The sequence below is a fragment of the Corticium candelabrum genome, chromosome 3 (genome assembly GCF_963422355.1).
Source record: "Corticium candelabrum chromosome 3, ooCorCand1.1, whole genome shotgun sequence".
NCBI classification, from domain to species: Eukaryota; Metazoa; Porifera; class Homoscleromorpha; order Homosclerophorida; family Plakinidae; genus Corticium; species Corticium candelabrum.
In genome coordinates, this window is record NC_085087.1 from 3,363,002 (window position 1) to 3,379,693 (window position 16,692).

General features: G+C 40.6%; 2 protein-coding genes and 2 long non-coding RNA genes across 9 annotated transcripts; 2 read left to right on the forward strand and 2 right to left on the reverse strand.

Annotated features, from left to right (window-relative positions):
* The first annotated feature begins 2,978 nt into the window (after window positions 1-2,978).
* LOC134177275 (uncharacterized) lies at window positions 2,979-4,179 on the forward strand. 2 transcript variants are annotated; one of them, XM_062644061.1, is made up of 4 exons: window positions 2,979-3,581; window positions 3,662-3,742; window positions 3,807-3,912; window positions 3,968-4,179. In XM_062644061.1, exons 1-4 carry the CDS (start codon window positions 3,167-3,169, stop codon window positions 4,077-4,079), a joined length of 714 nt encoding a protein of 237 aa, XP_062500045.1. In that variant the 5' UTR covers window positions 2,979-3,166; the 3' UTR covers window positions 4,080-4,179. The 2 variants fall into 2 exon arrangements, with proteins under 2 accessions (XP_062500045.1, XP_062500044.1); XM_062644060.1 differs by having other exon boundaries at window positions 2,980-3,590.
* A 209-nt stretch (window positions 4,180-4,388) lies between these two features.
* LOC134177421 (uncharacterized) lies at window positions 4,389-11,233 on the reverse strand. 5 transcript variants are annotated; one of them, XR_009969511.1, is made up of 15 exons: window positions 10,580-11,233; window positions 10,368-10,513; window positions 10,137-10,308; window positions 10,032-10,076; window positions 9,001-9,297; window positions 8,445-8,503; window positions 8,344-8,382; window positions 8,185-8,283; window positions 8,052-8,126; window positions 7,947-7,990; window positions 6,922-7,218; window positions 6,795-6,854; window positions 6,694-6,732; window positions 5,102-5,146; window positions 4,389-4,756 (listed from the first exon to the last, which is right to left on the reverse strand). It is a non-coding gene; the product is annotated as an uncharacterized LOC134177421 (long non-coding RNA). The 5 variants fall into 5 exon arrangements; XR_009969509.1 differs by lacking the exons at window positions 4,389-4,756; window positions 5,102-5,146 and adding an exon at window positions 6,462-6,634 and having other exon boundaries at window positions 9,001-9,044; window positions 9,113-9,297; window positions 10,580-11,228; XR_009969508.1 differs by lacking the exons at window positions 4,389-4,756; window positions 5,102-5,146 and adding an exon at window positions 6,462-6,634 and having other exon boundaries at window positions 10,137-10,178; window positions 10,248-10,308; window positions 10,580-11,227.
* Window positions 11,234-11,852: 619 nt separating this feature from the next.
* LOC134177422 (uncharacterized) lies at window positions 11,853-13,298 on the reverse strand. Its single transcript, XR_009969512.1, has 3 exons — window positions 13,030-13,298; window positions 12,679-12,841; window positions 11,853-11,984 (listed from the first exon to the last, which is right to left on the reverse strand). It is a non-coding gene; the product is annotated as an uncharacterized LOC134177422 (long non-coding RNA).
* Window positions 13,299-14,884: 1,586 nt separating this feature from the next.
* On the forward strand, window positions 14,885-16,033 carry LOC134177466 (uncharacterized). Its single transcript, XM_062644245.1, has 4 exons — window positions 14,885-15,443; window positions 15,525-15,605; window positions 15,670-15,775; window positions 15,835-16,033. The coding sequence occupies exons 1-4, from the start codon at window positions 15,035-15,037 to the stop codon at window positions 15,944-15,946; spliced, it is 708 nt and encodes a 235-aa protein (XP_062500229.1). The 5' UTR covers window positions 14,885-15,034; the 3' UTR covers window positions 15,947-16,033.
* The last annotated feature ends 659 nt before the right edge of the window (window positions 16,034-16,692 follow it).

Here is a 16,692-nt window from a genome sequence, read left to right on the forward strand (position 1 = left end):
TGGTTTGTACTTTTAATGAAATTAACATGTGTTTGTCAGTGTTAGAGTTATGGTTAGATTTTTAGAATGGGTTACGGTTTGTTAGTCAACAGTTGTAGTTTTTGGCTGAGCTTAGAATTGTAAAACAGAAATATAAATAAAGGCTGTGGCTATTCACAAATTCTGCTAAATGTCAAAATCAACTAAGTGTCAAATTACTGATTGAACATAGTGCTTGTTCTCACATCCAATGACAACAACATTGTGTCTACTTCTAGGTTAGAATTTTGTGTGTTTTCCAAAATTTACTGCAGGGAAAGAGGAGGGAAAACTCACAAATTGTACAATTATGAGTACGTCTAAACCCATTTGGTCGCATTGTGGAGCCTTGTCTTTACTATATAATAGTCTAACGTTTTCAGAGATGCATACCTACAATAAAATCATCCAATGTAACACATCATTTTGGACACTCTACAGAAACTGTGTGTAAGCTTATGTCTGTATCTATTCAAAATGCACCAATCTAGTGCAGACCGCGAAATAACGGCGGGACATCGGACATTTACCGGTCAAAACGTCAATTTGTCCGATCTTTGGTAGATGTCATCGGACATGTACGTCCGGTAAAATTTTAACAAGAGGCACAAAGTGATCGTCTCCTTTGCACGTACACTTGTACATTAATTAAAGGACCAACCCACGCATGCCACTATCACATGCCACACATGTGGTCACTACATACCGGCACGTTCAACACCTTGTGCGACACCTTGTGCAACGCCTTGTGCAACACCTTGTGCAAGCTGCTGTTCGAGCGTACTCTGATCCTGATCGACACTTGTCCTTATCCTGATTTTAATTTATTCAAAATTGTTTCTGTCTATCTGTATACTTCTTGAAGGATGTACAAACAACATATATAGCAAACCATGTTTGACTGCAACTGTGCATTTAAATTTTTGGACACTGTGAAGTTCAATTCTGTTGTGCTAATCTTGTATTGATATCAGTACAAGGTACTTGTTCAACTAAACTGTAAACACTGAATGCTAAATTAGTAATCAAATAATCTATAGCAGCTGTATTGTCGTTTTGAGCTCAATCAGCTAATGCATTAATTAATTGCTGATCTTCGGTTTTGTAAATTTGGCATTGAATAAGCATACTAGATGAAGCAGCAACTATCAGAACCCTTTCAATCTGATTGCATCAAAAGCAGTCGCTGGAAATCCTTCTGGTAATTGTAATTGAAAATCAGTGACACACAAATAGAGACAAGCGGACATGGTGGGAGGTTGATCTGGGAGATAAATCAGAGATTGCCACTATCACCATATATAATTGAATTGACTTCTGTAAAGATTGTCTGACAAATAATAATGGTTCCTGGTGGAAAGTAGATTTTGGAAGCAAATACTCCATTACCATATCTAATCGAGTTGATTGTTGTGGTGATCAGCTACATAGTTTTGATCTCACTTTTCTTGATTCTTGTAGCGATAACATTTCCTGTCACCATCACAGAGATGACGTAATGCTTGTTTATTCTGTACATTGTCCACAGCCGTTCAAGCTCGATTTGTGAAAGTTCAGTTGGTTGGAACTAACTACCTGCAGCTCGCTGAAGTTAAATTTTTCAGGTTTGTTTGCTCATCATTCTATTTGTTAGATTGGTTGCATGTCCGATTGTACCTAAAATATTTTTATAACAAACATGTATTTCTATAATTTTTGTGTCGAAATTTTATGTTCTTGCTTGTCAGCTGCTCTGACTGGCAGATTGTTTGCATGATGACTTTCAATGTTTGCTTGTTCAGGAGCGAGTACTTGTTCTGGCCGTTGCTCTTTTTAGTTTGTATCTGATGGTGACGTGACTCACAATGCTTGCGCAGCTAGAGGTGCTACACACATCTAACCTTGGTGTGTCACTTAGAGCTCAGACGAGGGCGGACAATCCGGCTGAGGATGTTGTCAGTGTCGATCGCTGACATTGTCCTGAAGGTGACAAAATGGTTGTGCTGTGATGTAACTGGCTTTCAGTTTGGTAGTTAAAATATTAGAAATTATTGTGTAGCCTCGTCCCCAGACCAGAGCCATATATATATATATATATATGGCTCTGCCCCAGACGTTCGCCTTGCTCCTCCGTGCAGCGCTCGCGCGTCACATGACTAGGCTAATAATAATACATTTCATGTACTACAGCTTGCAATGATCTATAGTATAGTACTCTATTTTATAGTTCAATAATGTTTGCACATTAATAATTAAGTTGTGAGATGTCTTTTTGAAATATAGATACGCACGGTTGGAGTTGCAGAATAGCAATTGCAGATGGTAACAGAGTAACCAAATACATCTATGTCACTATTGTTCTACAAACTGGATAAATGATTTCAGTTAGTCCTTCTAAAAAATTTGTTGTTCTCTTAGCAAGAGGCAATTGAAGGAAGGGCATTAGAAGTTTTATTCAGACCAGTGTTTGTACACTATTGTAACTTCGATATCAAAATAGAAATTTTATGTTACAAAAGGTTTAACTTAAGTATTAAAATTTGATGGTTTCTGTTCAAGAGTAGATATATGCGTGGTATGTTAGAGCAACTAGAATAGAAGAAATGTCAATGAGATCACAGCATGCAGTGCTCAGCTATTTTGCAGCGAATTAGAGTTGGATTGCAGCTATCTAATTGCATGAGTGTCAATTGCTTTGCTGCGATTTAAAGCGTAGCATGCATATGTCTACGGAGTTTAGCGAACGGCAGTTGATCGCATGCAAAGTCAGTGGTATCGCATACGGGAGTCGATGGTATCGAATACGGGAGTCGGTGGTACCGCATACGGGAGTCAAGTCAACTCTTATACGGGAGTTCCTGTATTAGATTCCGTTGTAGTATACAGAGACGGCGGACCAGGGGCAGGAAATCTAGCGCTCGCCGGAATAATATTCAAAATTACGACTTAATAAATAGATTTTACTTAGAAAGCGTTTTTGCGGTTAGAGGTGCCGACAATATGCTACTTCTCGTGACCTGCTCGTGACTATCGCGTGACGTACACGTCATGTGCGGCTAATCAGCAATTGCATTTCTATCAGACAGCCTGAATTCTCAATCAGTTAGGCACAAATCGGGGTGATTTGCACCCGCAAGTTTACTATACTTTGCAGTTTTCGCTTGTGACAATGTCTCAGTCAAGTGGCACATCATCATGTGACACCAGTCCGTGGAGTGACGAGAGTGGAATCCCATGCGTTGTTTGTAACAAGGAGTTGTACTCTTGTTGTACGTGCGGTCTCGGACGTGCAAAGAGCGGTAAAATCTGCACGTTTTGTAGGCACGTGGTGTGCAGCACTAAAGGATGCTCGACGAAAGTAAAGCGTCTACAGGGAAGGCACTCTTCGGGTCGAAGCTGCAGCTACTGCCGTGATTTTTTCCTTTCGCCTTCAAACGATGGAGAAATGATGGTGGAAGGAACTTTTGACAAGAGAGAAGGGCGACATAACGAAATAACCAACCCATATAGGGTTTGCATGACAAGAGACAAGATGAAACCAGAAGCAACAGTTCACTGGCAAATGCAAGCTGCACAAACAGAAAGTGATTTTAGTACTGTACATACGTCATTCGTGAACTGGATGTATATGGTAATTATGGTGTATTTTCTGCGTTCTGACTAGACTATTCGAATTCTCTAGAAGGATACGGGAAATTTTTGCTCATATCGAATGTGGATAGCATATTGTTTAAGAAACATGCCGGTACTCTGTCACTGCATGCATATGATATAATCGTAATGACTTTCATGCAATTACATTCTACTAGGCACTTCGGAAGAAGAGAAATTCTCTGTAACTTTTAAACTCAGCGGTGACGACGATCGTATCGTGAGTTACATATTCGAAACGCAAGATGAAGAGCTGTTTCAGAGGTTGGTAAGAGTCCGAACAGACGCATGTGCAAACTTGACGTGTTTTTGCTGGCAGGTGGCAAAGAGCTTTGAAATCTGCATACCATGTGATAAAACGACGACTCGCTGATGATACAACCCCTTTGATTCAAGGAAGTAGTGCTTACGAAGGACATGATATTCAGTGAGCCAGCTTGTCGACTCCTACAGTGTACGTCTACATTACTTTAGTGTCTGCATGGAAATTGCCGATAAATTAGTATTGTCAAATAGTACAAAAAGTTTTTCTGGAGACTTTTTTGTCCAATCTGCGTTGTCATGTTCTTCAGGCTGTTCAACGTAGATTTTCACTTAGATAAAAGCGGTTTCTTCCAAATTGTTAGGAGTTTGGAAGAAATAATTCATACATTTATTTATACATGTGTGTTAATTAAGTTGGTTGGAACACACATGTTTTGTGTTTGATCTTCGAATTATACACGTTCATATTTCTAACAAGCACGTATCATGCTCAATCTTTATTGTGGATGTGTAAAAGAATGCGATTTCATGCATGATTCTGTCCATAAACTAACCAATTCTGTGATAACAAGTGTTAGTTTGCTCCACACAATGGGAGCCCACGTCATTGAAAGCTCTTATTCTGAATCAATAGCTTGTATTTGGTACGAGGTTTTCAACCACAAATTCTGTTGATGAAGGAATTTTCAATCCAGAAAACCGTTGCCACGCACTCGTTCCTATTTTGTATTCCAGTTTGTATCCACTGATTTGTGAATGACCATCAAATCCTTTTCCCATTTCAAACGAGCAGTCGTTGCAGTAAATGACACGATTTTGAGTTAGGTAGAAGGTTCGAGTTGGACTAGAAAAATGAACATGTACTGTTAAATCACATGGGAAACCATGTTTATAATAGCTAAGACATGTATTGGTTTGAAGTCCTGCACTGCTAGCTATAGCTTCTCCAACCTAAGAGTATCTGAACTGTGTATGCATGCTTCCAGGCTGGCATTTAACATGGGTATCTGAAATCATGACATCAACTTCTTGAAGTGGATCCAATAAATGCAAAAATGTCAACAGAAACATATAAGTGTAATCACTGATCCGAGTGAATGTCACAGTAATATTAGCCTTAGGATTGATTTTGTAAGCTTAGCTGCTACATACCCATACTGTATGGTAACAGACACTAACATCACTTTACCTTTTTTAGGGTTTTCTGTGGTTTGCTGTGTAGTTCTTAGATAATCTAGAGACACAAAACAAACGTCATCTTTTAATTAATTAAAGACCAGTTTCTTAATACCTTTTCTGGTGTGTGTAAATGGTTTCATGGCCACTTGTGACACACGGTCAGATACTGTGCTTTTAGCCTCGCAAGCCAGGCTCTTCCGCGCAGTCGCTGAGCTAACCGCACGTGAATCACACGAGGAGGAGGAGCTTTTACCGGAATTGCTCCAGCGCGAGAAGAGCCTGGTCGCTTTCGAGAACGTCATAGTGACGTGAGACCCCCGATCCGGTTTCATAGCTTGATAAAGCTAATTCTATTAGGTAAGAATGTAGGTAGGAAAGTTGAGAACACGCGACATCGCTTCACGCACTTGCTTGTTTTGCACGAAGTACGTAGTTGACATCATCGTTCGCTTGTAGTTCGCATGTAGACAGCTCAGCCATGTAATATTCTGCATTGTCACGACTCCTTTTCAGCATTCAGTTTCGCCAACAGCACACCGCCGAATCTAGATCTGCAGCGCGGTAGTTTGAGAAATGAACTCATTGTACGCGGTTAGTGTATATATGTAGCAGTCAGAAACCGTGCATTGAAACAAGTCGTACGTAGTACACGTGCAACTACGAGTCAACTCTACACTTCCTGAACATGGTAGGTCCACTGCACTGCTGTTTTCCCATGCCTAGATGTTTCCAGTTCACCGTGAGGAGAGTCAATATCGTACAAAAGTGCTGCTGGCTGAGTGGAAAGTACCGTCACATAGACTGCGTTAGCAATACACGCCAATCTGATCATGATGTGGAGAGGTCAACAAGCTCTAGGCCACTGTTTTCATGAACCGTTGAGTGAAACTGGGCCGGCAGTTCTCACACCATTTCCCCCACAGGCTATAGATGTCAGAGTAGACGCGCAGGAGTGGTGAATAGTTCTACGTCTGTTTCAATTCGCGCAAACCTGCAGATGAGTTCAGTAGAACGAAACGTTGCTGGAGAGTGTAGGTTCAGCGGACCAGTCCCATGTAGGCCATTCCTACGCTCATTATTCACCAGCACTTCGTCCATCAACGGCTTCACTGGATTTCGTGTTCACGTGCTCTCCGCGGAGGGCTACCTCTCTGCTTCATGTATCAGCGCAATTACATAAACGAGCTCTTTAGGAAATCGAATTAGCTTTATCAAGCTATGAAACCGGATCGGGGGTCCCACGTCACTATGACGTTCTCGAAAGCGACCAGGCTCTTCTCGCGCTGGAGCAATTCCGGTAAAAGCTCCTCCTCCTCGTGTGATTCACGTGCGGTTAGCTCAGCGACTGCGCGGAAGAGCCTGGCTTGCGAGGCTACTGTGCTTTGTTCTACCACGATTTTTGTGTATTACTAACAAGTACACTAGTTTGTGAAAATACTTTAATCTCTAGAGGTGAATTGTGTTGTTGATTCGGCCACACCGATTTCATCTGATACACCAATTGGTGTTCGTACCCCACTGCTTGCCAGGTCTCTATCCATCACTTGTAACATTAAATCTGTCACTGCCAGCTATTGTACAACATTTCACATAGATGCTTACCTCTTATCTTTGACTTTGCAGTCGGTTTTGTTGCTCCATCTACAACATTCCGTGGCTGCTAATTTGCTTATGTCAGAAAACATAATTCTATATATACTTACCCGTTCCATGAGGCCATTCAGTGTCAGCTCCAGAAATAACCAATGAGTCTGTTTTGTCATCTGTAAGCAACAATACACAGTTTGTTATCTACATCTACAACATTCAACAATCATTCAATAGCCTTACCTTGTGTTTTAGTTGTGATAACAAGAGATGGTTTGCTCCACACACTAGAACCCACGTCATTGAAGGATTTTATTTCCAATTTATGACTTGTGTTCGGTATGAGATTCTCAACCACTAATTCTGCCGATGGAGGAATTTTCAAACCAGGAAACCGTTGCCACGCACTTGTTCCTATTTTATATTCAAGTTTGTATCCACTGATTTGTGAATGACCATTAAATCCTTTTTCCCATTTCAAACAAGCAGTCGTTGCAGTAAATGATGCGATTTTAAGTTTGGTATGAGGTCCGGGTTGGACTAGGTAAAATATGAAAACATACTGTTAAATCACACGAGAAACAGCATTTTTAATGGTTAAGACATGCATTGGTTTCAAGTCTTGCACTGCTACCTTCTCTAACCTAAGAATCTGATTGCAGTGTTCAAAATTTTATGGCAGATGTAACCGTCACCCTGGCAAACTCATAAAAGTTTCAGTCAACAAGGAGTTTTGGACTGTTACAAATCTTTCATAAGTATGAAACACTGATACTGACTGCTCTGGTAAGTAAACAATATCCCAGGACGCCAAAGGTGCCACCACAAGCCTGACCTAAGCAATTTCACTATTCTACTCTACAGCAGAAAAAACAAAATTTCACTGGGTAGAGTGACTCATCCCAAGGATGGCAACCTCGCTGGAATAGTTGGTCGTCACATGACGTCAGTTAGCTGTCAAATGGCAACTTGATGACCACTTTTTCAAACACTGTGATTGATGATCAAATAATTAACTGTGTATGCTTTCAGGCTGGCATTTAACCTGAGTATCTGAAAACCCTGAAATCCACTTCTTGAAGTGGATCTGATAAATGCAAACAGTGTCGAAGATATTTTAAGTTAAGTGTATTGCGGTCACAGATTGCTTATAGGATAATCACTGATCCATAGCACATGCGAGTACCTGAAAGGATAGATAGCCTTAGCATTGACTTTGTAACTACATTCTCACATTGTAAAGCAAAAATCCACTAACATCACTTTACCTTTTTAGGATTTTCTGTGGTTTGTTGTATAATGGTTAGATCATCTAGAGACACAAAACATACGTCATCTTTTTACTTAATTAAAGACCAACAGTTTCTTGATACCTTTTCTGGTGGGTGTTACCAACTGAGATGGTTTCATGGTCACTTGTAACACACGTTCAGATACTGTGTTTCATTCTACAACGATTCTTGTATATTACTAACAAGTACGCTAGTTTGTGAAAAAAACCATAACCTCTAGAGGTGGATTGTGCTGTTGATTCAGTCACAACGACTTTATCTGATACACCAATTGGTGCTTGTATCCCACTGCTTGCCAGGTCTCTATCTGTCCCTTGTAACATTTACATCTGTCACTGCCAGCAATTGTACAACATTTCACATAGATGCTTACCTCTTATCTTTGACTTTGAAGTCGGTTTTGTTGCTCCATCTACAACATGCCATGGCTGCTAATTTGCTTATGTCAGAAAACATGATTCTATATATACTTACCCATTCCATGGGGCCGTTCAGTGTCAGCTCCAGAAATAACCAATGAGTCTGTTTGTCCTCTGTAAGCAACAATACACAGTTTGCTATCTACAGCTATCAAGATATCTGGAATTGGAATTAAGTCATCCATCATATAATTTGTTAGTGCTTGGGCAATCTGTGCCTTGCGACAGCTCTGTGGTGGCAGTGACAATAACACGTACCACATCGATGAAAAGCAATGATCTACTGTTTGAAACCGTAGTTGATGCAGTTACAATGAGAGCACTTTCAGGTTCACAAAAATATAGACTCTGATGTCGATAAAATGATACTGCAGAGAGGATTGAAGCAGTCAAAGAAATAGTGACTTATCATAGGGACTGTCACAGCAATAAAGTTTATTGGTTCATTTGATTGCAAAAAAAAACGAATGTAAGCATGAGTAGCCTTCTCATATACTACTTTAGTTTGGGTGTGTTAGATATACTAGCTACATACATATGGTATTCTCTTGCTTTCTCTCAGTCTGGCTGGGACTTCCTATTGTGATCAAACAATTATTCAATAATCTTACCTTGTGTTTTAGTTGTGATAACAAGTGATGGTTTGCTCCACACACTAAAACCCACATTATTGAAGGCTTTTATTCGGAATTTATAGCTTGTATTCGGTACAAGATTCTCAACCACAAATTCTGTCGATGGAGGAATTTTCAATCCAGAAAACCATTGCCACGCACTCGTTCCTATTTTGTATTCCAGTTTGTATCCACTGATTTGTGAATGACCATCAAATCCTTTCTCCCATTTCAAAAGAGCAGTCATAGCAGTAAATGATACGATTTTAAGTTTGGTAGGAGGTCCAGGTTGGACTAGATAAAATATGAAAACATACTGTTAAATCACACGAGAAACCATGTTTTAATGGTTAATTAAGACATGTATTGATTTTGAGTCTTGCACTGCTAGCTTCTCTAACCTAAGAATCTGTTGGCACTGTTCAACATTTTATGGCAAATGTAGTCGTCACCTTGGCAACTTCACAGAATTTTCTGTCACCAAGGAGTTTTGGACTGTTACAAATATTTCATAAATATGAAACAATGATTATGATTGTTCTGCTAAGTAAACAATATCCCAGGATGCCAAAGGTGCCACCCCAAGCCTGACCTGAGCAATTTCACTATTCTACTCTACAGCAGAAAAACAAAATTTCACTGGGTCAACCATAGAGTGACTCTAGTCCCCAGGATGGCAACCTCGCCGGAATAATTGGTCGTCACATGAAGTCAGATAGTCATCAAATGGCAACTTGATGACCACTTTTTCGAACACTGTGATTGATGATCAACTAATTAACTGTGTATGCTTTCAGGATGGTATTTAACCTAAGTATCTGTAAAACCTGAAATCCACTTGTTGTAGTGGATTCAATAAATGCAAACAGTGTAGAAGATATTAATTTAAGTGTCTTGCATTCACAGATTGCTTATAGGATAATCACTGATCCATAGCACATGTGAGTAACTGCAATGATAGCCTTAGCATTGACTTTGTAAACTACATTCTCACAATGTAAAGCAAAAAACCACTAACATCACTTTACCTTTATTAGGGTTTTCTGTGGTTTGTTGTATAGTTAATAGATCATCTAGAGACACAAAACATACGTCATTTTTTAATTAATTAAAGACCAACAGTTTCTCAATACCTTTTCAGGTGGGTGTTGCCAACTGAGATGGTTTCATGGTCACTTGTAACACACGGTCAGATACTGTGTTTCATTCTACCATGATTTTTGTATCACAGGGTATGGTAGTACCTTGTACGTGGGGATTGCCCTGGTTATGGAGCATTGTGGGGACGTGGTCGTCTTTTGCACGCTTAGAAAACATTAAATGAAGACTAAAATTTTTGTTTTGGTCACTGATCATCTAACAACCTAGAAACAGTTGCTGGCCTCTGAGGCCCATGTGCCAATTTTCTTCTTCTTCTTCTCCTCTACGGATATCTCTTTTTGGACGTTAGGGACGGCTGTGAAACTTGAGAAAACGCTTTAGAATTACCCGAACTCTATTCTTTTGGTAACTAGAAAAATCAAAATCAATGTTAATTAAAAATTGTGTTTCTTTCATACAGATTTGATCCACTGACCGTCATCATCACTATTGCACAGTTTGGGCCAATCACGGAGCAGTATTTACGAGTGCTTGTCCATGGCAACCAGAGACAATGGACGAAAAGCTAATCAGATAGGCCAAACGCGTTTATGAAAGAGTGTATCACCCAAACTGCGTAATTCGATCATGTTTGCCATTGTCCGGTCTAGTCTGAAATTGTTTGCGATCTGCGTCGCAAAATTGACAAATAGAATTACGTACACATAGCAATTTATACGGAAACCCAATATTTGCAATGCATATCCCGTATGTGATTATCTATGGCTTTGACTATAGCTACTAAGCCAAGTTCTTTCCAACTGCCGTTGCATATTCAATTATACACGTACAGAAGAAAGAACAATGCAAAGGCACCAACAATTAGGATCCATATTCGTGCAACGTGCGCTAGGATCCATGGTAACATATACCCCGTAAGCCTCTAGACCACTTGAGTAAACTACCTCTGAATCATGTCTAACGAAAGCTGTTACATATAAACAGGATTAATTATCTAGCGCTAATAAAAACACACTAAATCTTAGACATGCTTTCAAAAGGCGTACAGGCCCCTAATGAAGACATGTACACCCTAGGTATATGTTGCGCTTTTGCGCTCCTAAAAACTTACCAAACTAGAATTATGAAAACTTTTTCTCTGAAAAAATAAATAGATGTACGGATTGTATAAAAAGTAACAGAAACAAGATCAATAGATAATATGAACCAAAGCCAGACATCCTTAGTGAATCCTTCCAACCCCCACATTCCCTACAGTTTACATTTGGGGGTTGGAAGGATTCACTAATCATCTCTGGCTTTGGTTCATATTATATATGTGGTGTGGTGTGGTGGTGTGTGTGTGTGTGTGTGTGTGTGTGTGTGTGTGTGTGTGTGTGTGTGTGTGCGTGTGTGTGATAAGATGATATATCGGTTATTGTAGAGCTTTCATACACAGCATAACAAAATAACATGAATTCACACAATGTTTCAATCCAAGTACCTTCTTCAGCTGGGTATATTAATTTTGAAAATATCATTTGGAAATTTGTGCAAAGTATAAATCAATAAAACTCTACAATAACAATTATATCATTACTGAAAATAGCAATAAGCCTGTACAACTGTGTATATGTGTAGGTTTATTAATTATTATTAATCATTCAATAATAATAATAATACTAATTTATTTTTTATCACACCACATCTGGTGTAGTTCCCTCATAGGGGCAACATAAAACAAATTAATTATATAAACATACCAAAACGCTTTCAACGCACAAGCAATCATCGCATCGTAAGAGTATGGCCTCAGAAACCCATGACTCGTATGTATCCAGTTCACTGGAAAGTCGATTCGTAAGTCTTACCGTTTGCACGACTTGTAGTAGACAACGATCCTAAAATAGAAACCCCTTTGAAACCAGCATTGCAGTTACTGATGGAAGAGCGCACGCACGTTCCACGTTTCCTTTATTTAGAATACAACAAAATTATAGGGCTGTAATGCGTCTATCGAATATGAAATAATGCACTTTAAGATGTGTACATTGTTGATAACAATCTGCATATGGGCTACATTAATATTAAATTTTAAAATGCATTATAATTTAGTAGCGTGTGCTGCTTTTTTGGATTGTTTATATCAACCCGCACCTCTCGACCACATGGTAGTGGCCAGTAGATGCGCGTTGATCTAAACGCGCATCTATCGGCTTCCGTGCGTTTCTATCAGACAGCCTGAATTCTCAATCAAGCACAAATCACACCCGCAAGTTTACTAGCTAGACCGGTTGCACTCAAGTGAGCCAAACTGACCACCCCACCCATGGAGGACAGCCAGGACATTTTCGATAAGTTAGAGGCATGTTCTTCTCGGTATCGCGACAGATTGCTAGATTCCGACAGCCGATGTCGCTACAATGCTAAATTGCAGTACGCTGATTGTCAAGACCTTTACGAAATTTCCCTTGGCGTGGATTCAGAAATCTATTTTGGGTGGTGCCAGCCTAGGCTAAGGGGGTATAAGGGCATGCATATATACAACATTGATTATGACAGATTTAAGGAAAAAATCAGTTACTATCACCATACTCATGGCAGACAGAATCCACCATCTAGTGCCTTTGAGTAGACAAGCCATAGGCTGTTGTTCTTCAACCAACCATAAGAAGAACACTTTTCTTTCCCAAAGTCCTCATGGGTGGGGAACACAAAGTCTGGTTCTGGTTTGTATACATTGAAAATAACTGCATACCTGCAATATATAAGTAAATCACGTCAAACCTGTAATTTAAACCATGAAAGTCTAGTTGACTATATATAGTTGTTGAACTTTTAACCAAATATTTATAAGTCAGTCCATGCTTGTAAAAATATAAATTCTAACTAGTATAATAGGTAGCTAGCTAATGGCAATATCAGCTAAAAGCGTAGCTAGCTCACCTCTCCTGCTCAGACAACTGCCTAGCAAACTTCAAAACCTGCCCAAGGTCATATGGGGGATGCAATTCGCTGAATTTCAATGCAGTGACCCGCGAATCAATTGTTCCAGCTGATGTTGACCAGCATCCGTTCCAGCAGCCAGTATGTCTCATCCAGCAGTAACAGGACGCGTTGCGGGTGGTGGGGTATTACTACAACTGCCAGGTACACCAAACCCAAAAGACGTTAGTGCAGCTTGTCGCTTAGACATAGAGGAACGCTCAATACGGTTCTCCGCAGGAAGGCCACAGGTCACACGCGCGTTAAAGTACATTCCTACATGTGCTCTACCACGTGGCCAAATCTAGGGTGGTGCCTGGACACCCCAGGCGACCCCTTCAGCGACGGATTTTTTTCTCTGAAAGTAAACTGTTTTGAAATCAGAATGCCGTATATTGCTGCATTCTATTCGGATGGACGTTTCGCTCGAGTGTACACAGTTGGTTGTGACAGATTCTAAGTTGAAGGTAGGTAATTCCAGTTAGTCACTACATTGCAATAGCATACTCTTTTGTGCTTTTCCATGCTTCATACAGTCGCAAATGGATAGAGTAGAGCTACTATCTAGAAGACTTGAGAGTCTTATAGATGACTTGCGCAGACGTCTGCAAGAGGAAGTAAATGAAGACATGTTAAGATAAAATTTCTGTTCAATATGATCAACTCAGTAGACATTTCAGCCGACTAGCAGGAATATCTGGTTGGGAAAGAATTGATGAAGCTATGGCTTTAGTGTAGCGAGTATCTGTAATCGTGCGTAGTTTACTGGAGCAGGGCAGAACTCGAGCTGCAACCGGATACCGATCTCAGCCAATTCAATCTGCACGACGTGGCAGACTTGCTCACCACATAACAGCAGATCAATTACAATACCTTTTTGATCATGGATTTTCGGCTACTACAATGTCCAGTATGCTAAGTGTTTTGCTACGAACTATACGACGTTTATATAATGACCGATCTTGGCTTAAATTCTCGAATGAGACATAGTACGCACAATATCTGACGGCGAACTGGACAATGCTAGTCAACGAATTAAAAGCCAATTTCCCCACTGTGGTTACAGACTGATGATAGGACACTTGATAAGTCAGGGAATCAGAGTACAGCAGCAAAGCATAAGACAGGCTATGATCGGGTGAGATCCAGAGGGAAGCCCGGTTCACAGTACGACGCTGGCACAGCGTCCTGCGAGCGTCCTGGACGCCGACAAGGACGCTCACAACTAGGTGAGGGAGATACGCAGAAAAATGAAAACCAAATCAAATGATATTGTACATCAAATGGTACAGCGTTAGCGTCAGCATTTTGACACCTACTCGACGTCTTGCACGAGCGTCGCGGGCGTCATCAACGTCATATTGTAAATCTAGCCTAGCAGGGGCGGCGGAGCGACTCGCAAGTTGGGAGGATTGAAAGTACATCGGAGTTCCGAATAGAACGAAACGGCTTCGAATAGAATGAAACGCCGCCGAATGGAATGAAACGGCTTCGAATAGAAGGAACGCCTCCGAATAGCATGAAACGCCTCCGATTAGAATAAAACGCCGCCGAATAGAATGAAACGCAAGAAATATGGCACAACTAACCCGCAATAATATATCACAGTTTTTGACTCGGAATCTAGTCCGAATTCGTTTCGTCTTCCGTTGCAGAAGGTTTTACACTTACGAAGTGATCGGAACAGACGCGTGTGTACTTCAAACTGATCGGTTTCAGGTCTATTTTCGGTTGATAACAGTGATCCACGCCTTTCACGTCGTTCCATCAGTTTTCGAAATTTCTCGCCTTTGACTGTCGCAACCGCTGGCAAAGAAACGAAACTAATGTCTCTGTTGCGATCGGCACGGTTGCCGCAACCTACAACGGCACAGAAGTTTTTAATAATGTCCTCCAGCACGTGCGCACGAGAGTAGGTTTACGCCTACTTCAACCGGTTATTATTTTGCAGTTTTCGCTCGTGACAATGGCTCGGTCAAGTGGCACAGCATCGTGTGACATCAGCCCGCGGAGTGACGAGAGTGCATGCGTTGTTTGTAGCAAGGAGTCGTACTCTTATTTTACGTGCGGTCTCAGACGTGCAAAAAGCGGTAAAAAGTGCACGTTTTGTAAACACGTGGTGTGCAGCAACAAAGGATGCTCGACGAAAGGAAAGCATCCGAAAGGAAGGCAATCTTCGGATCGAAGCTGCAGTTACTGCCGTGATTTCCTCCTTTCGCCTTTGAACGATGGAGAAAAGATGGTGGAAGGAATTTTTGACAAGAGAGAAGGGCGACATAACGAAATAACCAGCACATTTATGGTTTGCATGAAAAGAGACACGGCGATACCAGAAGCAACAGTTTACTGGCAAATGCAAGCTGCACAAACAGAAAGTAATTTTAGTACTGCGTAGACCTCATTCGTGAACCGGATTTATATGGTAATTATGGTGTATTTTTCTGCGTTCTGACTAGACTACCCGAATTCTCTAGAAGAATACGGAAATTTTTTGCTCATATCGAATGTGGATAGCATATTGTTTACGAAACATACCGGTACTCTGTCACTGCATGCATATAATATATGCGTAATGACTTTCATGCAATTACATTCTACTAGGCACTTCGAAAGAAGAGAAATTCTCTGTAACTTTTAAACTCAGCGGTGACGACGGTCGTATCGTGAGTTACATATTCGAAACGCAAGATGAAGAGCTGTTTCAGGGGTTGGTATGAGTCCGAACAGACGTAGGTGCAAACTTGACGTGTTTGTCGTTGCTTGCAGGTGGCAAAGAGCTTTGAAAGCTGCGTACCATGTGATAAAACGACGACACGCTGATAGTACAACGCCCTTGATTCAAGGAAGTAGCGCTGACGGAGGACACGATATTCAGTGAGCCAACTTGTCGACTCGTACGTCTACATTTCTTTAGTGTCTGCATGGAAATTGCCGATGAATTATTATAGTCAAATAGTACAAAAAGTTTTTCTAGAGAGTTTTTTGTCTACTCTGCGTTGTCATGTTCTTCAGGCACTTAAGCGTAGATTTTCATGCACTTAGATAAAAGCAGTTTCCTAAGAAATAATTCATACATCTATTTAATCTAACACGTATACGCGCGTATCCATACTCAACCTTTATTGTGGAAGAGACACAACGAAAAGAATGTGATTTCGTGCATGATTCTGTCCATAAATCGACCAATTCTCTACCGTTTGTTCGAAAGGAGTTCTACAGTTTGAAAAAAGGTGCAAACTTTTCAGATGGTCTACGAGTTTGTAAGCTTTTTTGCGGGTTGCTGTTGCTGTACCTACCGATAATCACCGGTATTGTTTTGAATTGACCGGTTGGCATGCAGTTGTCGAAGGGATATGCAAACAGCCTCGGTTTTAGTAGTACAGTACAAGTTCATACAATACCTACGTTAGGTTAATTAACTTATATTTGTATCATACATGGTTAATCAAGCATTTCGAAAGGGCGTCGGACGCGGGCTTGGGATGAGGAAGTATGAATCCATTCATGAAGGATGGTTTCCAAGAAGCTATGACAAGGGCTAAGGACGTGAAGCTTAAATACTTACAAAGAGCAGAACAGTCGGGTAATTATCTGGTGAGAGGTCTATTTATATTAGCTGTAAAT

Bases quoted from the DNA above. Each gene is read 5' to 3' on its own strand.
- LOC134177275 (XM_062644060.1), top strand. From the start codon at position 3,167: ATGTCTCAGTCAAGTGGCACATCATCATGTGACACCAGTCCGTGGAGT. The intron at 3,743-3,806 runs GTACTCTGTCAC...ACATTCTACTAG, and splicing joins ATTGTTTAAGAAACATGCCG to GCACTTCGGAAGAAGAGAAA. The intron at 3,913-3,967 runs GTTGGTAAGAGT...TTTTGCTGGCAG, and splicing joins GATGAAGAGCTGTTTCAGAG to GTGGCAAAGAGCTTTGAAAT.
- LOC134177466 (XM_062644245.1), top strand. From the start codon at position 15,035: ATGGCTCGGTCAAGTGGCACAGCATCGTGTGACATCAGCCCGCGGAGT. The intron at 15,444-15,524 runs GTAATTTTAGTA...CGTTCTGACTAG, and splicing joins GCAAGCTGCACAAACAGAAA to ACTACCCGAATTCTCTAGAA. The intron at 15,606-15,669 runs GTACTCTGTCAC...ACATTCTACTAG, and splicing joins ATTGTTTACGAAACATACCG to GCACTTCGAAAGAAGAGAAA.